At 42.1% G+C, this 22,532-nt stretch overlaps 1 protein-coding gene across 5 annotated transcripts in view; it reads right to left on the bottom strand.

The window, feature by feature from the left end:
* Nucleotides 1-20,221, bottom strand: part of VAV3 (vav guanine nucleotide exchange factor 3) — a 397,306-nt gene extending 377,085 nt beyond the window's left edge. For all 5 annotated transcript variants that reach the window (XM_077952262.1, XM_077952264.1, XM_077952266.1 and 2 more), the window contains exon 1: nt 19,622-20,221. In XM_077952262.1, coding sequence (XP_077808388.1) covers nt 19,622-19,825 — 204 coding nt within the window. In that variant the 5' untranslated portion in view covers nt 19,826-20,221. The remainder of the gene's footprint in view (nt 1-19,621) is intronic.
* Nucleotides 20,222-22,532: the final 2,311 nt, after the last annotated feature.

Here is a 22,532-nt window from a genome sequence, read left to right as displayed (position 1 = left end):
AGTTTTTTGTTTGTTTGTTTTGGGATGGGGTCTGACTCTGTCACCCACACGGGAGTGCAGTGGCACAATCTCAGCTCACTGCAAACTCCCTCTTCCAGGTTCAAGCAAATCTCCTGCCTCAGCCTCCCGAGTAGCTGGGACTATAGGCGTGCACCACCACGCCCAGTTAACTTTTTCTATTTTAGTAGAAACACGGTTTCACCATGTTGCCCAGGCTGGTCTCAAACTCCTGAGCTCTGGCAATCCACCTGCCTCGGCCTCCCAACGTGCTAGGATTACAGGAATGAACCACTGCGCCCAGCCACAAAATGCAGTTTGGAACCTGCAGAAGAGTGGAATATGAAATAGCTTGCACTTTTGGGGCATGCAAACCAAAAATGGTAGGAGGTCTCGGATGAAAGGAAATGTACCAGGCATAATCTAATCTTTTAAGAATGTTCAACTTCATCATTAAATCCTTCTGCTATTTGGCTCAAGATTGACTCTGTGCCCAGCCACCTGGATAGTTTAGGTAAATGTTATTATAGGTCTTGGGTGAAGAATGTTGGCTAAGATGAAAGACTGCCAGATATTAAACTATGTTTATTTGCCCTCTCTTCAGACTTGCCCTCATTAACATGAAAGATTATATAAGAAAAAACCAAGATCTTATTTAATTACAAGATACATTTGAATTTTTAGAGGCCCTTGAAAAACACCTACATATTTAATTTCAGAGCAATTTAAACTTACAAAGGCATTTAACAAATATCTAAAATTATTTCCCTCTTGTTTATTGCTACTAATAACAGTGGTTATATAGTTATTTATACATTCTTCCATATTTATTGAGCACTAGTGCTGGTCATTGTGCTGATCCCCAGGAATCAACAGTGAATAAAAATGTAAGTGGCCCCTGCCATCATGAAGCTTAGATCTAGTAGAAAAATCAGTCACGTCCAGGCACGATGGCTCACGCCTGTAATTCCAGCACTTTGAGAGGTCAAGACGAGTGGACCACCTGAGGTAGGGAGTTCGAGACCAGCCTGGCCAACATGGTGAAACTCCATCTCTACTAAAAATACAAAAATTAGCCGGGCATGGTGACAGGCACCTGTAATCCCAGCTATTCAAGAGGCTGAGGTGGGAGAATCACTTGAACCTGGGAGGTAGAGGTTGCAGTGAGCCGAGATCGTGCCATTACACTCCAGCCTGGATGACAAGAGTGAAACTCCATCTCAAAAAAAAGAAAAAAAAAGAAAGAAAAGAAAAATCAGTCACAAAAACAATATTTAAAAGGATAAGATGTATACAAGGGGTATTTGGAGACCAAGAAACAAAAGAAAGTGGCAAGTTCCAACTCTAGAAGAAAAAAATTGTGTGATAAATTCTGGGAATGGCTGTTTATGGAATGAGCAAGAGGAGGGAGTTGAGGCTGGGAAGGGCGGCATGGTCCACACTCCAAGCATGGGGAAGCATTCTAAGAGTTACAAAGGGGTTCCCTTAATAAGATTAATGTTTTGGCGGACATGGACAGTCATGCTATCCATAAAAGAGAAGAACTGGAAATAATCCAAATAACTGATTCCACAAACAGAGAGCATATTAATAAGATCGACTATTCCTCATTTTTACAACTACATGCTACTCCATTATCACTTCCTATGTGACCTTGAAGAAATCGCTCAGTGTCTTCTAAAATTCTTCAGCTATAATAATTATGTTCTATTACTGGATCCCTCAGCTACCTAAGGGAAATAGACATTAATAATACTAACCATAATAGTATTTAGTGAAAGGTGTTTTGCCACTCTTTTATTAAGAGTTTACAACGTTCAAAGCTCTGAGGCAGGAATTTGTCATATTTTATCTTATCAAATCATGACAGCAGCCTACAGCATAGACAGTGGTGGCCTCCAGAGGAAGCCAAGGGAACCCAGAAGTAAAAGAGCCTGCCCTGGATCATCGAGCTAATTAACAGCAGATCCAAAATTTGAACTCTAAAGCCTACATCCTTTTCACTATAAAATGCCACCCGTGATCACAGAAAAAATGGAGACTTAGAGATCACTGAGCTTATCGGCAACGGAGCCATGTGGAATGCAGGTCTCCCAGTTTTGGGTAGAGTGTTACACATATGAAATTGTCAACAGACAAATCGACAGATTAAAATATGCCAATTATATCATTTTTTAAAGCCACAATATTTCAAGTCTTATATTCAATGAGTCTAATAAAACATCTGCACAAAGATGACTACAACAGAGAAGAAAAGTTTGCCATAGACCAGCGAAGTCACAGAGTTCCAAAAGAACTGTGGGGAACGCCCTGTACTATGAGAAGATCAGGTAATGGAGTGGGAGAGGAGAAGGGAAAGAATGTCATATGATTACTAACTGTCCACTACGTCTCTGGTGCTGTGCTAGGTATCTGGCCCATCTGAGCTCACTTACTTTTCACAACACTCTGCAGTAAGAATTATCCCCACTTCATAAGAAAGACAATTAATATGTTGAGAGATTAAGGAATTTGCCCACAGTCATTCACCTAATGGTGCATGATTTGAACCCAGGTCTGGCCAATCCTAAAGTCCATATTCTTCCAATAGAACATGCTGCCACCCACTGCAGAACAACTGGCAGAATATCATAATTTTTTCATCCTATGATTAAAAAATAACATCTAGCATTCTCATGCAACCAACATTAAGGTCAATGTGAAGGACTCATTAAATATTCACTCAATGGCCATTCATGGGAGCAGTCACTCTGTGCCAGGTACTGAGCCAAGAACAGGAAACTGACAAACAAACGGTCCCTAATTTCATGGAACTCACAACCTAGGAGTAATAACTTATGGTGACACTTAAACATACATGAATACTCATACTCTTGGGAATTTGGGACACATTTTTGTTATCTGGCTTAAAATAGCAAAACAGCTCTCTTAGGAACTGAGTAATGCTGAATGGCCAAGTTTTGGATAGCTGCGGAATTACTCCTTTAAGCATCAGATCTTTGATTTCATAATTTTCATTAATCATTTTGCAATGCTTTTTCAATTCTCCCAGGACATTCTAAGCTCCAAAGTCTGAGACCCTGTACCCCCACCTTTACAGATTCCCCTAAAATACTGCATCCAAAAAACAAAAAACATACATGAGTGAGAGAAAATAAGGTCTTCATAATAAGTGCTTCACATGAGAAATTCTGAACTGAAGTACTTCCTAATCTTGTAACACACACACAAAAAAAAAAGTTTAAGAGAATAAATATGATTTAAACCTCTCTTGAGGGCCCAGGTCATTAGTGTTCTGTAATGAAAACCTGCATTTAGACTGGTTCTGGCAAACCAAGTGACCTTGGTCAAACCATTATATACACATCAGAGGACTTAGACTGCTCATTTTTAAAACCAAGTTGCTGAACTAGAATTATCTGTAAGATTTTTTCAGCACTATAATTGTATATCACTCTTTCAACAATAAAGCTGGCCAGGCGCAGTGGCTCATGCCTGTAATCCCAACGCTTTGGGAGGCCGAGGTGGGCAGATCACCTGAGGTTAGGAGTTCAAGACCAGCCTGGCCAACATGGCAAAACCCCATCTTTACTAAAAATACAAAATTAGCTGGGCATGGTGGTACGTGCCTGTAATCTCAGCTACTCAGGAGGAGGCTGAGGCAGGAGAATCGCTTGAACCCAGGAAGTGGAGGTTGCAGTGAGCTGAGATCACGCCACTGCACTCCAGTCTGGGCGAGAGAGACTCCATCTCAAAAAAATAAACAAACAAAAAAAACAAAACAATAAACTGAATTGCCACAATGGTTCATTCAAATAGGACCATTCTAGTCCAAGATTAATATGGTTTTTTAGTTACTGAACCCACGTTTTACAATATTTACTACTGCAAACTTAGCTTTCAACTATGCTTCATTCCCATTTTAACTTATGACCTATATCCCCTTAGACTTACACAGGCTTAATGAAAAGGAATGGAAACTACAATTTCTACTATAACATGCTGCCTCACAAGCTTATTAGAATAGCATATTAATTAAAAGTCCTTAGGCTCAAAGTCATAATCTAGAAACTCTCTAAACATTTGCATAAATGAAATTTAGTTTGTTGCATTTATATGTAGTTTAAGAAACATTTTATGTCACATTCCCTTTTTTTTTTTTTACATCTAATTCATTTATTTTTCAACAATTACTTATGAAAAATCTTTTTTTTTTTTTTTTTGAGACAGGGTCTTGCTTTGTTGCCCAGGCTGGAGTGCAGTGGCATGATCATGGCTTACTGCAGCCTTGGCCCTGCAGGCTCAAGAGATCCTTCCACTTCAGGCTCCCAAGCTGCTGGGAGTACAGGCATGTGCTACTGTGCCCAGCTAATTAAAAAAAAAATTCTGTAGAGATGAGCCTCTATGTTGCCAAGGCTGGTCTTGAACTCCTGGGCCCAAACTATCTGCCCACCTTAGCCTCCCAAAATGCTGGGATTATAGGCCTGAACATTCTTTTCTTAAACAGTGTCTCTGGAAGCACCCAAATCTTTTGTGTTACCACTCATTCTGAGCTCCAGAGCTCTCAATTCCTGCTTCCCCCTTACTGAGGATGAATTAATCGCTATATTTTATGGAATCCCAAAGTACACATATGGACACACACACAGTTCTATTTGTCATAATAATCTGAACTTATGCATTTCTTGTGTGGCTGACTGAACTAAGTTTACTAACTTTCCTTAGCCAACAAATGCTTTCTCATATTTGAAGGTTTTCTGCTAAACCTACATTTTGGAGTATTGATAAGTGATGGAATTACACTAGACCAACTTTCTCTATGAGGTATGGCCTATATGATTAAGAGAAAGTTGCACTAGTGAACCACAACATTACTGAAAACAGGCTTGCAAAAATAAGCAGATGCTGTGAGTTGGTTGCAAGAGGGGACAAACAGCCTGGGTGCTGCTGGGAACTGAAAAATGTGACTTGAGAGCTTTTGGTTCATCGAAAATGCTCCCCAAGCATACCACTGGTTTCTGGAAACTAGAAACCAAAAAAAAAGGTACTTCTACTCTATAGTGTCCAACTTCTGAGAATCAGAGTTCTCATAGCACCTGGTTCTGAGATTCTAATTTATTAAACATTCACTTCAAGACCCAAAACTCTCTCTGGGAATCAGAAGGCAAAAATGTGCATACAAATGTAACTTGTAAAGTTTGGCACAGTTGCTACTGCTACTTCTAGTAACAAATAGTCATCATTGTAGCGTGTGGAATGGGGTGAACTGAGGACAAGTCAGGGTTCAGAAGGACTGGGTGGTAATGATGAGGACTAGCTGAGCTTGCTGGTACGAAGGGAGAGTTAGGGATTCAGGGTGTCTGGGATTTGGAGGGTTGGAACATGACCAGGTGAATGACAGGAAGCCAAGAGGGTGTTGTTATGAAGCACTGCAAAGAGGTGAATGAAAGCAGCGTCAAGTTGCAGTGAACATGGACAGTAAAAGCCGGGTGGTGAGCCACTTTCTCCAACAGCTCTCTGCTGCTCACGGGCAAGGGCAGCAAAGCCTAAGAAGGAGAGTGCTCTAGGAGTCCGGTGACTGGCATATCTCATGTTACACAAGGTGCAGGGAATTGGAGTAAAAATGGAAAGGCTGACCATAAATTCTGACAGGACTCAGGAGTATAGTCAAGACCAGATGGACCAGGAGAGGAGAGGTATCAGTCAACTAAAGAGCATAGGGAGGATAACGGCTCAGTAGGTATGAGGGAGGGAGAAGTAGCAAGTCTAGAGGTTAGAGAAGGGAGAGAGAGCAAGCATCTTTACTTTCAGCACTTTAGATGCCCATTAAGCATTTTGATTCTATAGTTTTTGCTCCCTGAACTTTCAAGATATTCAAGAGAATAGAACATCATCTCATGCTCCAGCCTATCCACCAAAGACAGCTACTTTAATATCTTTCCTGACAAATGCAAATGGTACGGCCAGATTTCCAGTACTGACGTTATTAAGGGTCCTACATCATTGTTCAGAATAGCTTTTTGTTAGAGACATCACTGAGATCTGAATATCTTTTCACATTCTTCATCTCACATAACTCTCTCTCCACTCAGTTTTATTTCTCAAACCTTCTTCCTCTGTAGTAACCATTCATGTCTCTGTCCTCTTCTTGGTCTCATCTCTCTCACCCAGCTGCATGTACTTTTGTACCAGTCTTATAACATCCAATAACTTTATTTTTGCATTCTTGCAAAAGCCTGACTCCCAGATGAACCCCCATTTTCTCTTCATCCCCTGAAAATGGGAATTTCATATGATTTATCTCTATGCTTTTGTACCCTGTACAAATGTCTATAGAAAGGAAAGAAATACAAAAGCAAAAATTGACAAATGGGATCTAACTAAACCAAAGAGCTTCTGCACAGTGAAAGAAACTCTCAACAGAGTAAAAAGACAACCTACAGAATGGTAGAAAATTTTTGCAAACTGTGCATCTGACAAAGGCCTAATATCCAGCATCTACAAGGAACTTAAACAAATGTACAAGAAAAACACAAACACCATTAAAAAGTGGGCAAAAAACATGAATAGACAATTCTCAAAAGAAGACATACATGCAGTCAACAAGCATATGAAAAAAAGCTCAACATCACTGATCTTCAGAGAAATGCAAATCGAAACCATAATGAGATACCATCTCATATTAGTCAGAATGGCTATTATTAAAAAGTCAAAAAAAAAACATGCTGACAAGGTTATGGAGAAAAAGAAACACTTGTACACTGTCGGGAGTGTAAATTACTTCAACATTTGTGGAAGACAGTGTGGTGATTCCTCAAAGACCTAAAGAAAGAAATACCATTTGACCCAGCAATCCCATTACAGGATATACACCCAAAGGAATATAAATTGTTCTAGTATAAAGACACATGCACACATATGTTCACTGCAGCACTATTCACAATACCAAAGGCATGGAATCAACCTAAATGTCCATCAATGATAGACTGGATACGGAAAATGTGGTACATATACACTGTGGAATACTATGCAGCCATAAAAAACGAATGAGATCATGTCTTTTGCAGATACATGGATAGAGCTGGAGGCCATTATCCTTAGCAAATTAATGCAGGAACAGAAAACCAAATGCCACATGTTCTCACTTATAAGTGAGAGCTAAATGATGAGATCACATGGGCACATAGAGGGGAACCACACACACTGGGGCCTATCAGACAGTGCAGGGTGAGAAGCGGGAAAGGATCAAGAAAAATAACTAATGGGTACTAGGCTTAATACCCGGGTGATGAAATAATCTGCACCACAAACCCCCATGACACACATTTACCTATGTAACAAACCTGCACATGTCCCCCTGAACTTAAAATAAAAGTTATATATATATGCGCACACACACACACACATATATATAGTGTGTATATATATATATATAATTCAACCTAAAAAAAAGAAAGACAAGAGAGAAATACCTTGAGCCATGCACTCACATAAAAAAATTCGTTTTGTGACATTAGTGGCATAATGTACACATCAGCAAAATTAACTATGTATCCAGAAAAGCATTACCCACCTACCAAACTTTAGCCATGCCCATTCACTCTAACACAAATGGCTCCATTCCCATCCACTCTTTTATAAGGGAAAATATGAAGTAAAACCCATACTGTATAGCCTAAAAGGAACACAGGGTCAGAGATTGAGTTTCATTCACATTTGAATACCCAGCATCTACCGCAAAGTCCAACATTTAGCAGACAACGTGATGATTTAAATAACTGCTTCACTTGCACAAATTTCCATGAAAACAGAACCAAACAGAAAGTAGAGGGGCTATAAAATTACCAAAAAGCAAATAATCCACAAACTAATCAGACTATAAAATAACAGAAAACAGGTTTTGTTATTTTAGATGTTTCATTTTAATAGAACAACTTTCAGTGCAAAATAATACAATCTCATTTTACATTTCCAGGCCATGCCTTGTTTTTTGAAAGCACTCTTCCAGTCATTTCCTCATGCAATTTGCCATCTATCCACTGAATTTGGCGGCAGTAACGGGACACTTCGCCGAATTTGGAATCAGGACAGTTGGACTGAAGTCCTGTCTTCACCACTTCCTGTCTGTGTGACCTTGAGAAAAGCCCTTTAGCCAGGGCACATCTCCATTTCCTCCTCTGTAGAGCAGTGATAAGATCTTATTCTTCCTGTCTCATAGACATGAGGATTGGGGAGGCAGTGGGGAGAAGGAAGGAAATAATCTTACCAAGTACCTACCATGTACCAGGCATTTAAATATTTTCATTCTCACCACAATCCTGCAAAGAAATTCCACAATTTCTTGCCTATCAGATGAGAAAACAGATTCAATAAGTAAAGTAACTTTCCCAGGGGCAGTGTTGTTAAGTGCCAGCGCTGGGATTCAATCATTTCTGCCTGATCCCTGATCATGAAACCATAATGCTGCCTAGATGTATAAAACATTTTAGTTGCTATTTGGTGTATTATTGCACATGTAAGCATCCACTGCTATTGCTATAAGTACAGAAGCCAGAGGCAAAGAGAAGGAAACACGAAGGTCACACAGCCTGTCAGAGACAGAGCTGGAACTAGAACCCAAGTCTCCTGAGTCCTGACCTTAAGTGTTCCCATTAAACCATGCTGCCCCCATGCTCCCAGGAAAAGGCATAGGGAAGCACAACGCTTGTTTATTCAGACCAGCTGTTACAGATCTATTTTAAGATGGGCACTTTGAAAACCATGGAAGGTGAGTATCAAATGTATCATTAAATATTCCATATTAATTGACCCTTTAAAGAACTCTTATGTGAGTAGCATGCGCTGCTGGCTTCCTGTTAAGCAAGCAACTCGAAAGCTGACTACGCTTCTTGCAACACAGATTTTGAAAGTACATTCAGACAGCAGCACAAAATACAATTTAAAAATAATTTTACATGGAAATCAAAAGGAACTACTTTGCTGTTGATGGTTCTATCCACTAAATGCCCAAGATTAAGGAAAACCAGAATGTCAACTTGTGACTGGCTTTAACACCATGCAGGGTCTATGTTAACAGAGGATGAAAATATGATAAAATAACGCTCCAAATAATAGCTAACAATAGGTTGTCTGTGAATTTACAAAAAAAAAAAATTATAATAGAAAAAAATGCCATATCAAAGCACATCATTTTAAACAACAGTGTTCCTGCTTCCCAGAGAAATGTAGGCACTCCTAACTCCAGAATAGAGCATTAAACCATGTGCTTGAGACCAGCTGTCACAACGCACAACATTAAAAGGCCAAAAAGGAACAGCTACACTCACTTTGTCTCTTCCCCTCATTAACTTTCCTTAGTTTTCCTGATTTCCTTTCCTTTTCCCATTACATACCTGTCAAAAGTCTAACACCCATTTTATACTGAATAGTGTGATAAATGTGTATGAAATCATCCAGATCAGTATCCTGAGGCAAATTTTTTGTTGTTGTTGTTTTGTTTTTTGAGATGAAGTCTTACTCTGTTGCTCAGGCTGGAGTGTAGTGGCATGATCTTAGCTCACTGCAACCTCCACCTCCCGGGTTCAAACTATTCTCCTGTCCTGAGGCAAAATTTTAACTCAATATCCGACTAGTAAGGAGGTGCTATTAACAACAGCCACAAGGCCAATCAGAACACTGCTCCAAGGGAGCCCCACACGAGAGCAAAATACAATGCAGGGGAAAAATTCATTTCAGTCCTCATTGCAGTTCACATTCAGATGTGCCGATAGCCTTGTGACAAGAATTCAGTTCACTCTTAATGTTCTAAGTTTGGCTCTACTACAAACCATTTGTTAGTGCAAGTTACTAAATCCCTCTTAGCTTCAGAGTATCCACCACATGGGGATAAATAACAGTGCCTGCTTCATGGTGTTGGACAATTAGATGAGACAATGCATGGAAGGTTTTAGTAACTGCCTTGTATGCTTCCACAGAAGCAGTGATAATCATTATAGTAAAAAATAGTTAACATCTATTGGGCACTTGTTTTAAGTCAGTCACGTTAATTAATTCAGCTAGCCCTCACAAGAACCCTAGGAGGTAGGTTCTTTTATCTGGCCTATTTTAGCAATGAGGAAGCTAAAGAACAGACAGATAAGACAGGTTTAGTCACTTTCTGAGAGTCACTCAGTTCGTAAGTGGTGAAGTAATGTTACCTGCTATTATTAGTAATGGCACTTAACAAGTATTTTTGGTTTTTAATGACAGTCAGTGCTGACTGTGTTTTTTTTAAATTTGTATACGTTTGAAAAAGTAGTAAATAAAGTGTCACCATTTTCATCCCATTGATGAATTTAATCTATGCCTATTTACGTACGCCTATTAAGTATGACTCCCTGTGTCCATTTCTACTGCTGTATATAAAGGAATTAGCCTATGGCATCCTCAATCAAGTCAAAGCCTGGAAGGGAGACAGATAAGGAAAAAAAACTGCAAAACAGCAAGAAATGCTGCATTCCACCAGACACTGTGGCAGAAAGCAGCATGTGCTCAGCCACACCTGGGAGAAAAGTCAGGGAAGACAATACAAAGATGACTCTTGAACTGAATCTTCGAGTAGACAAATGAAAAAGGAACTTCAGGTACAGAAAAAGGTATATGCAATAGCACAGAGACATTTAACAGCATAGTGTTTTCAAGAAACTGCAAAAAGGTCAGGAGCACAGAGTGGAGAAGAGGTTTGAGAGATGAAGCAGGACAAGACCATGAGCTCTTGCATACTAAGGAGGCTGGATTTTATCCCATGGTCCATCAGGAACCACTAAAGTTATAAGGAGGTTGTCTGATCACCTGCCCCAGTAGCTCAGTTCAAACCCTAGGCATCCTTAGTCACTTTCCATCACACTCAATGTTCATCCACATGTTTCTATCTCTACCTTGAAAATATATCTTACATCAAATGAAGGGGAGAATGGTATACATGCATGCAAATGGGAAAGATCCAAGAGAGAAGTGATGATGCAGAAGAGCATCGGGGTAACAGTGAAGGAGAAACTTGCCTTGGCCAGGAGCACTGTTAACTAACTCATAGTGCAGGAGAGAAGGCATCAACTACGAGCACAGATGCAGGAAGGTGGGAGCCTGAGGAAGCTCTCCTCCAATTTTTTCTCAGTGGAATAGGAAGTAAGGTTACAAGTTGAGAGAAAGAAGGGAGAAATGGGTGATGAAGGTTTAAGGAAACAAAAAAAAAGGTACTACAGAATGACCTGGGAGAGTCAAAAAGTAAATGGTCTCAGGCAGTTCTCAAACTTTTTTTTTCCTCAGGACCCCTTTCCACTCTGAAAACGTGATTGAGAATCCTCAGCAGCTTTTGTTTGAGGTTTCATAGCTATTAATGTTTAACTTATTGGAATTCTAAACTGATAAGCCTTTGAAACATACACAAGCATATATTCTACAGTCAACCACAGCAACGGCATGGGCACTATCACACAGCCTTTGGAAAACTCCTCTATACACACATTACAAAATGAGAATGAGGGGAAATAATCTATTACTATTAAATTATAAATAAAACTATAAACAGAGTTTTGAAATTGTGGGACCCCTAAAAGCATTTCAGGGACTGCCAGTAGTTCTAGACCATTTGAGAGCATTAGAGAAATGTAATCAGATGACTGGATGGCCCAAGATGCCCACTTGAGGTTAGGGATCGTGAACTTAAAGTGTAATGCGGGTTTTCCTCCATTACATTCAGCAGCTCAGTTGAAAGCAGGAAATAAGTAATTCAATAAGTTGAATTTAACCAGGGTTTTGTTTATCCAAACAAGCAGGACAAATCAAGGGAAATCAGGGAATTATAATGGCTATAGCATTTAAGCTACGTAGGAAGAAAATGAAAACTGAAGCAGGCAGTTAAGAGGTGGTAGAAGCAATGAGTTCAAAGGATTGTTGGGTTTTAGATATTAGTAGAATAAACCCGAAAGAAAGGGGTATTAAGAGAGTGGGATGCATGAAACTGAGAAGAGAGAGGGTAACTGGTAATAACTTCCAACTCAGAGTCCAAGACAGAATGTGCTCCCTTTCTCACTAAAATGTGCCCCTTCTTTATGGCACTCCTGTCACCTGATACCGAAACCTGGGTCTCAGCCTAGATACTTTCCAGTCTTTCCCTGTATCTAAAAGGTTGCAAAGTCCCATCCATCCCAACTCATAATTATCACTTTAATCTTTTTTGTTCCTCATAATCCCTCTATTCGCCTCCTTTCTCTGGCCTCATCTTCTGTTGAATGACTTCAGTAGCAGTCCTGCTCACACCTACTTTCATCCCATCCAATCCACCCCTCTCTATTGGGAGTGAACTTTCTACAATGATCAGACTTCATACCTATGGAGCAACTGTAACTATAGAGGCAGAGGTGTAAAACAGGCAGACTGAGGCTGTCAGTATGAATTTGGGATTCAGCAAGGTAGGTACTACCGCAGATGTCATGAGATGCTACAGGGAGGCGAATATGAAATGAAAACACAACTAAAGAGAAAACTCTAAAATGTTTAAGACATTTTTCAATAAAGAGAAGCTAGCAAACAAACAAACAAACAAAAACTGAGAAGGAATAATAAGAGGTACAAGAGAACCAGGAGAGTATGGTGTGGTGAGAGTAAAGGGAAGAGAGAGTTTTAGGAGAAGGGGATGATCACTAACGTCAATTGCCACAGAGGATTCGAGAATAATAAAAACAATCCACTGTATTTGAAAATTAGAAAATATGTGGTGATCTATACTATATCAACTCCATTTGTATTGCAAACATGATATAATTTTCTCTATCTTAAAAAAAAAAAAAAAAAGACACCGTCTCATTTCCTCACTCTGGCAAGCCATGGAATTGTACCTCACCAAGAGGGTTTCAGTACTTCAGTGCCTTACCCCAGGCTCTGTTTTCTAGAGAATCTAGGTTAAGCTAACCATCGTGCAGACAGAACAAGTGCTTAAGATGCCTAAAGATGCCATAACTACTTTACATGAAAAGATCCTGATTGGTGTTGAGTTTAAAATTATGCTGGCAGATTATCCAAGAAAATAACCTAACAAATTGCAAAGAGGTTACTGACTTCTGAGAAGACTAAGGAATGACATTATTCTGAACAAACTGACTAAAAATGTTACTAGGCACACCATTCTTTTTGGAAAATAACAGTTCTTCCTCCTTCCCTTTTGTATAACCCAAAAATCTGTAAGTCACACCACCTTGTATGGGAGGAGGGAGTGTGTAGACATGTATTTGGAATGCATACCTCAATGCTAAAACTAATAATCATAGTTGTTTAAAACAATGTATGGTTGTGTACAGCAGAAACTATTTAACCCTTTATTTAAAATAATAACAGCAGCATCAAAACTCAATTTAGAAGGAAATCTCACAGGCAATAGTGATTAATCATTTTAGAAATGCTGCATCACCAATACTAGGTGTTCAAAGGGCAACACTATGAAAACACATGGCAATCAATGACTCTAAGTTCCAGTGGTATTCAGAATAGTCACAATCTGAACAAAAAGAAGACTTTAAAACACTTTAAATTTTACTTATATTTTCTTTATTATTATACTTTAAGTTCTGGAATACATGTGCAGTACGTGCAGGTTTGTTACATAGGTATACATGTGCCATGGTGGTTTGCTGCACCCATCAACCTGTCATGTCCGTTATGTATTTCTCCTAATGCTATCCTTCCCCTTGTCCCCCAACCCCCGACGGGCCTCGGTGTGTGATGTTCCCCTCCCTGTGCCCGTGTGTTCTCATTCTTCATACACAGAGATACCTTTTCACACACATACACATCTACACAAGAGCACCAGATGAGAAAATCTGTCCATCTAAAGGAGCTCTTTTAATAGGTATAAAATAAGAATTGTGTAATAAGAAAATAAACTATATCTAGGCTGGGCACAGTGGCTTACAGCTGTAATCCCAGCACTTTTGGGAGGCCAAGACGGCCTGATGACCTGAGATCAGGAGTTCAAGACCAGATTGGCCAACATGGTAAAACCCCATCTCTATTAAAAATATAAAAATTAGCCAGGCATGGTGGCACACACCTGTAATCTTAGCTACCTGGGAGGCTAGGGCAGGAGAACTGGTTGAACCCAGGAGGCAGATCTCGCCACTGGGTTCAACCAGTGAGCCAAGATATCGCCACTGCACTCCAGCCTGGGTGACGGAGCAAGACTCTGTCTCTAAAATTAATTAATTAATTAATTAATTAACCCATATCCTGATTTCTTTTCCCCTAGTAGCCACTACCCCATTTTCCTGTTCTCTTTACAGCAAAATTACTCCCTAAATAGATGTCTATATTGCTGTCTCAACCCTCTCTTATTATCAGGTGTTTGCCCACCACATCACCAAATCTGGTTTTGTCAAGGTCACCAAGGAACCTTACATTGTTTAAATCTTCTATCCTCAGTCCTTATTTCACTTGATCAGCAGCATTTGACATGTCATCACTCCTCCCAGAAATACTCTGTTCACTTGGTTTCCCTCCTACCTCATGGCCACTGCCTCTTAACTCCTTCACAGGTTCTCCCCATCTCTCTACCCTCAAGAATAGGCATGCCCCAATGGCTCACTCAGACTTTTTCTTCTTTCTTCACTACTTCCTGCATGGTATCACCCAGTCTCATGATTTTAAATACCATCTTCACCTTGATGACTTCAAACTTTATACCTACATCTCCAACTCCTTGCTAGGCATATCCATCTAGATGTCTACTAGGCATTTCAATCATAACTAGCTCCAGATATTCCTTCCCATCTCCCCACATACACCCCAACACCATACTTCCTCTAGTCTTCTCCATCTCAGTGAATGGGAACTTCATCATCCAGTTTCTCAGGTCAAAAATTCTGGAGACAAACTTGACTTCTCTCTTCTCACATCCCTAATCTAGTCCATCAATAAATCCCTGCTGGCTCCACCTTCGGAATATATTCAGAGCCTACTCTTCCCACCATCTGCCCTGCTATTGCTCTGGTAAGAGTTGCCATTATCTCTTGTCTGAATGATGTATTAGCCTGGCCACTTCTATCCTTGCTGCTCTCCAGTCTGCTCTCAATGTGGTAGCCAAAGTAACTGTAGGAAAGGTAAATCAGGGCTGGGTGCAGCAGCTCATACCTGTAATCCTAACATTTTGGGAGGCCAAGGCAGGTGGACTGACTGAGCTCAGAAGTTGGAGACCACTCCAGGCAACACAGTGAAACCCCCTCTCTACTAAAATACAAAAAAGTAGCCAGGAGTAGTGGCACGTGCCTGTAGTCCCAGCTACTCAGGAGGCTCAGGAATGAGAAACACTTGAGCCTGGGAGGCAGAGGCTGCAGTGAGCTGAGATCGGGCCACTGCACTCCAACCTGGGCTACACAGTTAAGACTCCATCTCAAAAAAGAAAAGAAAAGAAAAGAAAAGGTAAATCAGGCCATGTCACTCCTCTGCTCAACCCTCTGTTGACCTCTCCTTTCACTCAAAGTGAAATCCAAAGTCCTTAAAGTGGCCGACAAGTCCTAAAAATCGAGCTTCCATTTTCTCTCTGACTTCATGTTTCCCACTCTTTCCCACACTCACTCTCCTCCAGCCATACTGACCCTGCTGTTCCTCCAGTATGCCTGCCATTTAATGACCTCAGGAGCTTTGCATTTGGTATTCCCTCCGCCAGGAATATTCTTTTTTCCAAACATTGACATTCCCGTGTTCCCTCACTCACTTCAGGTCCCACGTAATTGTCACTCCCTCAGAGAGGACTTTCTTGACTACCTTCTATAAAATTGTATTACATTTCTTTCGAGCTAACTCAGCTTCAAATGGGTTCATAGCACATTATATACAAATATATATATAATTATATATAAAATTATAAATATATAAATACATTATATAGTCATTTATTTATGGTTCAACTCTACTAAAATCCAAATCCCTTTAGGGCAGGGACTTTGTTGAGTTTGTCCAAGACAGTGTTTAAAACAGTCCCTGGAACATAGTAGGAACAGGTAAATATTCATTGAAGGAATCCCTGAAGTCTGAATTATTCATTTAGACAATTCATAGTTTACATATACTGTCCACAGTGGCCAGTAAACTCACTGAATGTATTACCCCTACTATAAAGCATAGTATAAAGCAAAATTTTAAGTTTCAAACTAAGACTAAGGTACTCTCATTCATGATAGATCTAGGGGTGGTTATAGGCATTCATGAAGATCTTCTTAAACACTAAAAGTGACATCAAGCCAATAACTCATGTTCTTCCACAGGCACACCCCCCACCCTGCCCCAACCCCAGCATGTGCCGCCCACCCAGTACAGCTATCACCAGTAGGCTCTTCTCTTCCGGAATCATTCACGTGCTTTGTGTCCTGGCTAGAATACTGTTTGGGATGAAAAATAAATCTCAAATATAGACACTAAAATCTAACGTATTCAGACACCAAATTTCTTAGATATTTACTGGCCAACTGCATTTTACTTAACTGTATTCTATAATAAGAAGAACATGTTAAATGTATAACTAAATGTGATTAATGTTTACCTTTTTAACCCATCATAAATAAAAACAAAAGCTAAATCAGCATGAAAACAAATTATTATTTTTGAACTGAAGATCATCCTCTTACCAGGATGGCAAGATCAAAAACAAACTGATGTCCACAGCCAGAAAGAACAATAAATAAGAAAACTGGGATCCCATCCATGCTTTTATTTTGAAAGATAATCAACTAACTTGTTAAGATTCCAAGAATCAGACCTATAATTGAGCAGTCATTATTTGCAGTTATTTATTTTTTTAAATGCAAACAAGGCAGAAGGCTAACAAATAATAGAAAGGCATCCCATTCACTGGAATAAACACTCATTTTAAAAGCCTGGTCATTTTATAGCCTCTTTCAGGAAAGCTAAACAGCCTACAAACAAAACATCAATAAATTAAAATTTCCTTTGTCAACATCTGCTCTTTACAGTCTCAATATGTCACAAAAGTCTGAAGTGACAGCTTCCAGTTATTTCTCAGCTTAGGAGATCATGTGCTATAAAAAACAGTCTATTTCAAATTAATATCTTCAACAGAACCTAAGTCAAGTAGACAGAATGACTCTCAGACACACCAAAAAGCCACAACTACTAGTAATGACATCTCTAATGCCAGGGGAATACATTCTCCTGGGACATGACAGGTTTGTACCAGGTTAATAGCTTATTCACTACAGCTAGAACCTGTTCCAAGAAAGCTATGAGTAGTTAGAGGCAAAATGTTTAGGGATATCAGCCCAAAGGAACCGGTAGGCCTCTACAATTCTTTTAAAATTTCTATTGAAATCTATCACTCTTAGTATAACAATAACAGAAAAAATGTTTTACATAATTTTGCTAATAGTAAACATTTATTAAGTACATATTAAGTACATGTGCTAGGCACTATAAGCATGTTAAATATGTCAAGTTGTTTCATAAAATCATTTCATAAATCTCATTTAAGGATTTAATGAGAACCTGCATGATACAAACTCATCTGCCTAGCATCCACTTGTTCAGCAGCCTTGCCTCTCTGCAATGAGGCCAAGAACCAAGAGGAAAGCAAAAACAGACATCACCAGGTTCAGGTACTAGCCTTCTAGGATTCACATTTGAGGGAAGTACCCTCTCATAGGACATTACAGGAGAAACTGTACTTAATTTGGAACCAGAAACCTCAGGGTTGAACAAACTTAAGAAATCAAAAGTGCAACGGCACAAAGAAGGTCATCAGCTGTCCTACTTACCTTATTATAACCCAGTGATTTATCATCTGATGGCATAGTGTAATAATTCCTTTAGGGCAAGTATCCTGGTTTGCCCATTGTGCTACCTACCCCCAGTAGGGAACAGAACCCTTAGAGCATTGTATGTGCTCGATTTTCATTAATGATGCTTGTAATGACAACCTTTGGTCATCAGAAAGATTAAATTGCATCTAACATACTATAAGATGAGAAGAGCGAAACACATTCAAAACAATTCTCATCCATTGTTAGCATTAAAATAAAGGCTTCAAGGTTTAAAAAGGGCTCTTCGGCTGTCCAGAAAACGTGATTATTGAGAGCAACTGCTGAGAGTTCCGGGAAACAAGTTCCAGGAAATGTGCACAGTACTGTATTCCCTGCTTGGTGGGCCAAGGCATCCTGACCCACGATGCCTCCTGAGGCTACAGGCCAAGTGGAAAATGGGAATGTGTAAGAGTAGCTAACTGATTGCAGCTCCCACCATAATAGAAAAGTCTGCTAAACCCCTCAAAGGAATATCCAGAGTTGAGACAACTCTGAAGAGGTACCGAGAGGTAGCAATCACCATGGAGGTTTACGGGGGTATAAAATAATTTATCTCACTTTTAAATACATATGGCTCTCCCTACTTCCATGCTTGTTCTTTCTTAGGGACTGCCCAGCAGCAGGTTGAAGGCAAACAGGCAAGGAATGCAGAATCTGAAGTGCAGAGACCCTGATGAAACACTGACACCAAGAATCAGAGATGACTGTGTGTGCTCTAACTTTAAATACATACTTATTAAATCATATAAAGTCCGTTCCTTCTTAAAAGGCACTGCTCTGGTTGCTAAGTAGCTGAGGCTCTGCGTCATAGAGGATTAGTGCTGAAATGTGTCATGGAGAGGGCTCTGTCCTCTCCCTTTTAAGTTGAAAGCGGTTTGGTTTTTTTGTTTTAACATTCTGAAAGAGAAAGAGGCTGTGAACCAAGTTTAACATCCTTCTCTACAAAAATTTTCCGACAGGAAAAATAAACTACTTTTCCACTTAACTGTGACTTCTGAGCTGACTCTAGGGTGCACCCAACTTTCCAGAGGTGCCTGGCTTACCCCTCAAAGAGGCAGCGCCAGTCCCAGGAGCCGACCGGCACCACAGCACCTGAGCAGGGCACTGCAGGAAGGAAAGCGGAATCTCTAGTGAAACTTCTCATTTCCTGTCGCTGCTGAGAGAGGCTGGACTCGCTCCTTCTCACATGGTTTAGGAAGAGCTGTAAACCGGAGCTTGCCGTCTGGCCACCAGCTCAGGGGTTCTGGGGGCGGCCTCTGGGTTCTGCTCCCTGTTCTTCCCTTTGACCAGCGTCACTCCTGGACAGATAACGGGACCAAACGCCCTTCACTTCCTCGAGTCCTCATTTATGTCATGGTTCCTCTTTCAAGAAAACATGAGTACAAGACGCAAAGCAAAAGAAAAGACTAAAAGCAAATTACCCCATCACCTCCCCTTCGTTATTATAGAAGAGCTTGATCAAATTCCCTTTGTCGCGCCACACACACACAGAGTAGGTGAAGGGCACCCTAAGACAACTTATTTCTTTCCCGCCTCACAGAAAGCCTTTACGAAATCCTCACACCATCTCCGGACGCAAGGCTTTCGCATTCAGCTTGAGGAGCTAAACCATTTCAAGTCAAGGTAGGAAAAGCCAAAGTGGTGCCGAAGTGGTCCCAAAGCAGAAGGCTGGGAGGCAGAGCAAGCTCAGCGCACCTAGACGTTTGCATTTACACAAAGAAATTAGCCGCATGATTAATGGGAGCTGCCGGCTGGAGGCGGGGCGCCCGCGCTGGCCTCCTCACCTGGGACATCTGCGGCCTCAGGTTGATCTCCTTCAGGTTGATGGAGTGCGCCCGGAGGTTGTTAAGCAGCTGGCAGAGCAGGACTCCATCGCGGAGGGTCTGCGCCAGGTCGAATACCTGCGCCGAGTCCCAGGTCACTCGGTGGTTGGCGGGCAGCACCTTGCAATGGATGAGCCACTGCGCACACTGCTTCCACGGCTCCATGCCCGACGGCTCTGGGACGCGGCCCGGCCGGGGCGGGCGGCGAGGATGCGGCCGCCGCCGCCGCCGCCGCGGTTCCTCCGCGCCCCGCCGACGCCAGCAGCCGCCTGCCCTTTCCCCGAGCGGGATCGAGGGAGCAGGCGCCGCGGCCGGCGGGTCGCGGGCGCCGCGCTGGGCTCGGCTCCGGTCCCGGCCCGGGTGCGCCGCGACCCGGCCGCCGCTGCAGCGAGTCCCGCGCGCTCTCCGTGCGCCCCGGCCGGCTCGGCGGCGGCTGCCGCGCACAGGCTTCCGACTCCAGCGCCCGGCCCGCCACTGAGCATGCCCAGCGCGCCGGCCGGTCTCGCTGCGGTCCGCGAGTCCCCAGAGGCGCGGGTGGGAGCGCGCCGGCGGCCAGGGCTGGGGTCGGTGGCCGAGGGCGGGGCGCGGGGGAGGGGCCGGCGGAGGGGGGCGGCGGCCACAAAGGGGATCCCGCGCCCCCGCCTGCAGCTTCGCGGGGCTCACGCAACCCCCAGCGTCCTGGGGCTTCTCTCGGGGCGGTTTCCCGGCTTTGAGGGGAGTGTGGCTGAATACTGGAATAGGATAGGGTCCCCCAGGAACCCCTATAAACAAATGCTCAAAGGAGCGACCGATTAATTGGTGCACCCAGACTCCCCAGAGAAATGAAAAAAGTGCCCAAAGCATCAGTAGAGCACGGCGCTTAAAGTTTTAGAGATCGTCGCCCCCTCGCCCCTTGCAGCTCTATCCCCTCCATTCTCTATAGCTGATTCCTCAACCTATTCCTCCTAGTTGCCCCTGGTGGTGTTTTGGCACCCTAAAAGTGAGTGAGAGGGCGTGTGTGGAGACGCCTGCAGAAACCGCCCCCATCCCTGAGCCTATTTCCTCGCAAGGTGATTTTCACTTGGAGCTGGTTTCCCCCTCCCCTGTCAGGCTCAGAACCGTTCGCCGTTGCAGTTCTGGCTCTTTTGCTGACCCCACAAAAACCTGCCTGAGAAAGGCCTGTGCCACGGTGCTAAACTGCGCATGCGTCGGCGACTGGCGGCCGGGTTTGAGAGCAAAACGCCCTGGGCAGCTCCTGGCGGGCAGTTCTGGGATCTTTAGTGAAAGTTGGAAGTAGACCCCGAGAACTTTTGCGCAGTACACAAGCAGTGCATTCGTGTTTCTTAAGTAAATCTTTTGGAGACTCTAAACCGTACCCCTTTTACTCCCACTGCACACTGCCCCTCAAAACCACAATTAATGTTTAAATTATTTGTGGCAAGATATTGCCACATTGAATTCTTGCTGTGCGATATGAATGTGGTCCTTCGTCAACCTTTTGAGATGCATTCACTTAAAATTAGAAAATAGGCCGGTGCAGTAGCTCACGCCTGTAATCCCCGCACTTTAGAAGGCCAATGCGGGGAGATCACGAGGTCAGGAGATCAAGATCATCCTGGTTAACACGCTGAAAACCTGTCTCTACGAAAAATACAAAAAATTAGCCGGGCGTGGTGGCACGCGCCTGTAGTCCCAGCTACTCGGGAGACTGAGGCAGGAGAATCGCTTGAACCCGTGAGGCGGAGGTTGCAGTGAGCTGAGATGGAGCCACTGCACTCCAGCCTGGACCACAGAGCCAGACTCCGTCTCAAAAAAAAAAAAAAAAAGATGGGATTTTGGATAATTTAATTATATTTCTGTAGCCCAACTTTTTTATTACGAACCATACTTTATAAGCAGGCCAAAATATTATTTTTAAAAGAATGATCTGTTCAGGACAGGGATTGCGTCCTTTTTCACTTGGCTGTGACAAGGATAGCACACTGTGTACACTCAGCGCTGAACAATAAATCAGCCTGAGGATTTCCTTTCCTCACACGCATCCTTCCCTAGCAATTTCCTCTTGTGTTCAGTGCGGATTCCATCAATAGCACGTCGTTTCCTAGGCCATAAGTTTGGCAAGTAAATCATACTAAACTCTACATACCTTTAGAAGCAAAATCCAACACATCTGAATCACCATTTAACAGAGTCTTTCATAAAGAGAAATTAGAAAGAAATTTCATTAATTGGGACGAAATTTACACTAAAACTATGAATTTTGATTCAGGTAGCATCAGATCACCTTTGGATATTGGAGAATATTTCCAAAATCCAGATTATATACACTATCCCAGGACGCAAATCTGAATTTAGAGCCGGAGCTGTACTGCTTTCTAGCAACATGACCTTGGATAAATTCTCTACCCTTCAGTTTCCGTAGATATGAAATAAGAATTTTTTTTTTTTTTTTTTCCTGAGAAAGAGTCTCGCTCTGTCGCCCAGGCTGGAGTGCAGTGGTGCTATCTCGGCTCACTGCAAGCTCCACCTCCTGGGTTCACACCATTCTCCTGCCTCCACACCATTCTCCCCTCTCAGCCTCCTGAGTAGCTGGGACTACAAGCGCCCCCCACCAGGCCTGGCTAATTTTTTTTCTTTTTTTTCTTAGTAGAGATGAGGTTTCACCATGTTAGCCAGAATGGTCTCAATCTCCTGACCTGGTGATCTGCCCACCTCGGCCTCCCAAAATGCTGGGATTACAGGCGTGAGCCACCACGTCTGGCCATAAAAAGTAATTTCTAACTAATAGGGTTGTTGTCAGGATCAAATGATACAAGGTCTTGCTATTCAAAATGCAGCCTGTGGACAGTGGCATCACCTTGAACTTGTCAGCACTGTAGCCATTTGGCCTCTA

Source organism: Macaca mulatta, chromosome 1 (assembly GCF_049350105.2).
Source record: "Macaca mulatta isolate MMU2019108-1 chromosome 1, T2T-MMU8v2.0, whole genome shotgun sequence".
In the NCBI taxonomy this organism is placed as follows: domain Eukaryota; kingdom Metazoa; phylum Chordata; class Mammalia; order Primates; family Cercopithecidae; genus Macaca; species Macaca mulatta.
This window is presented reverse-complemented; position numbering and strand designations above follow the sequence as displayed.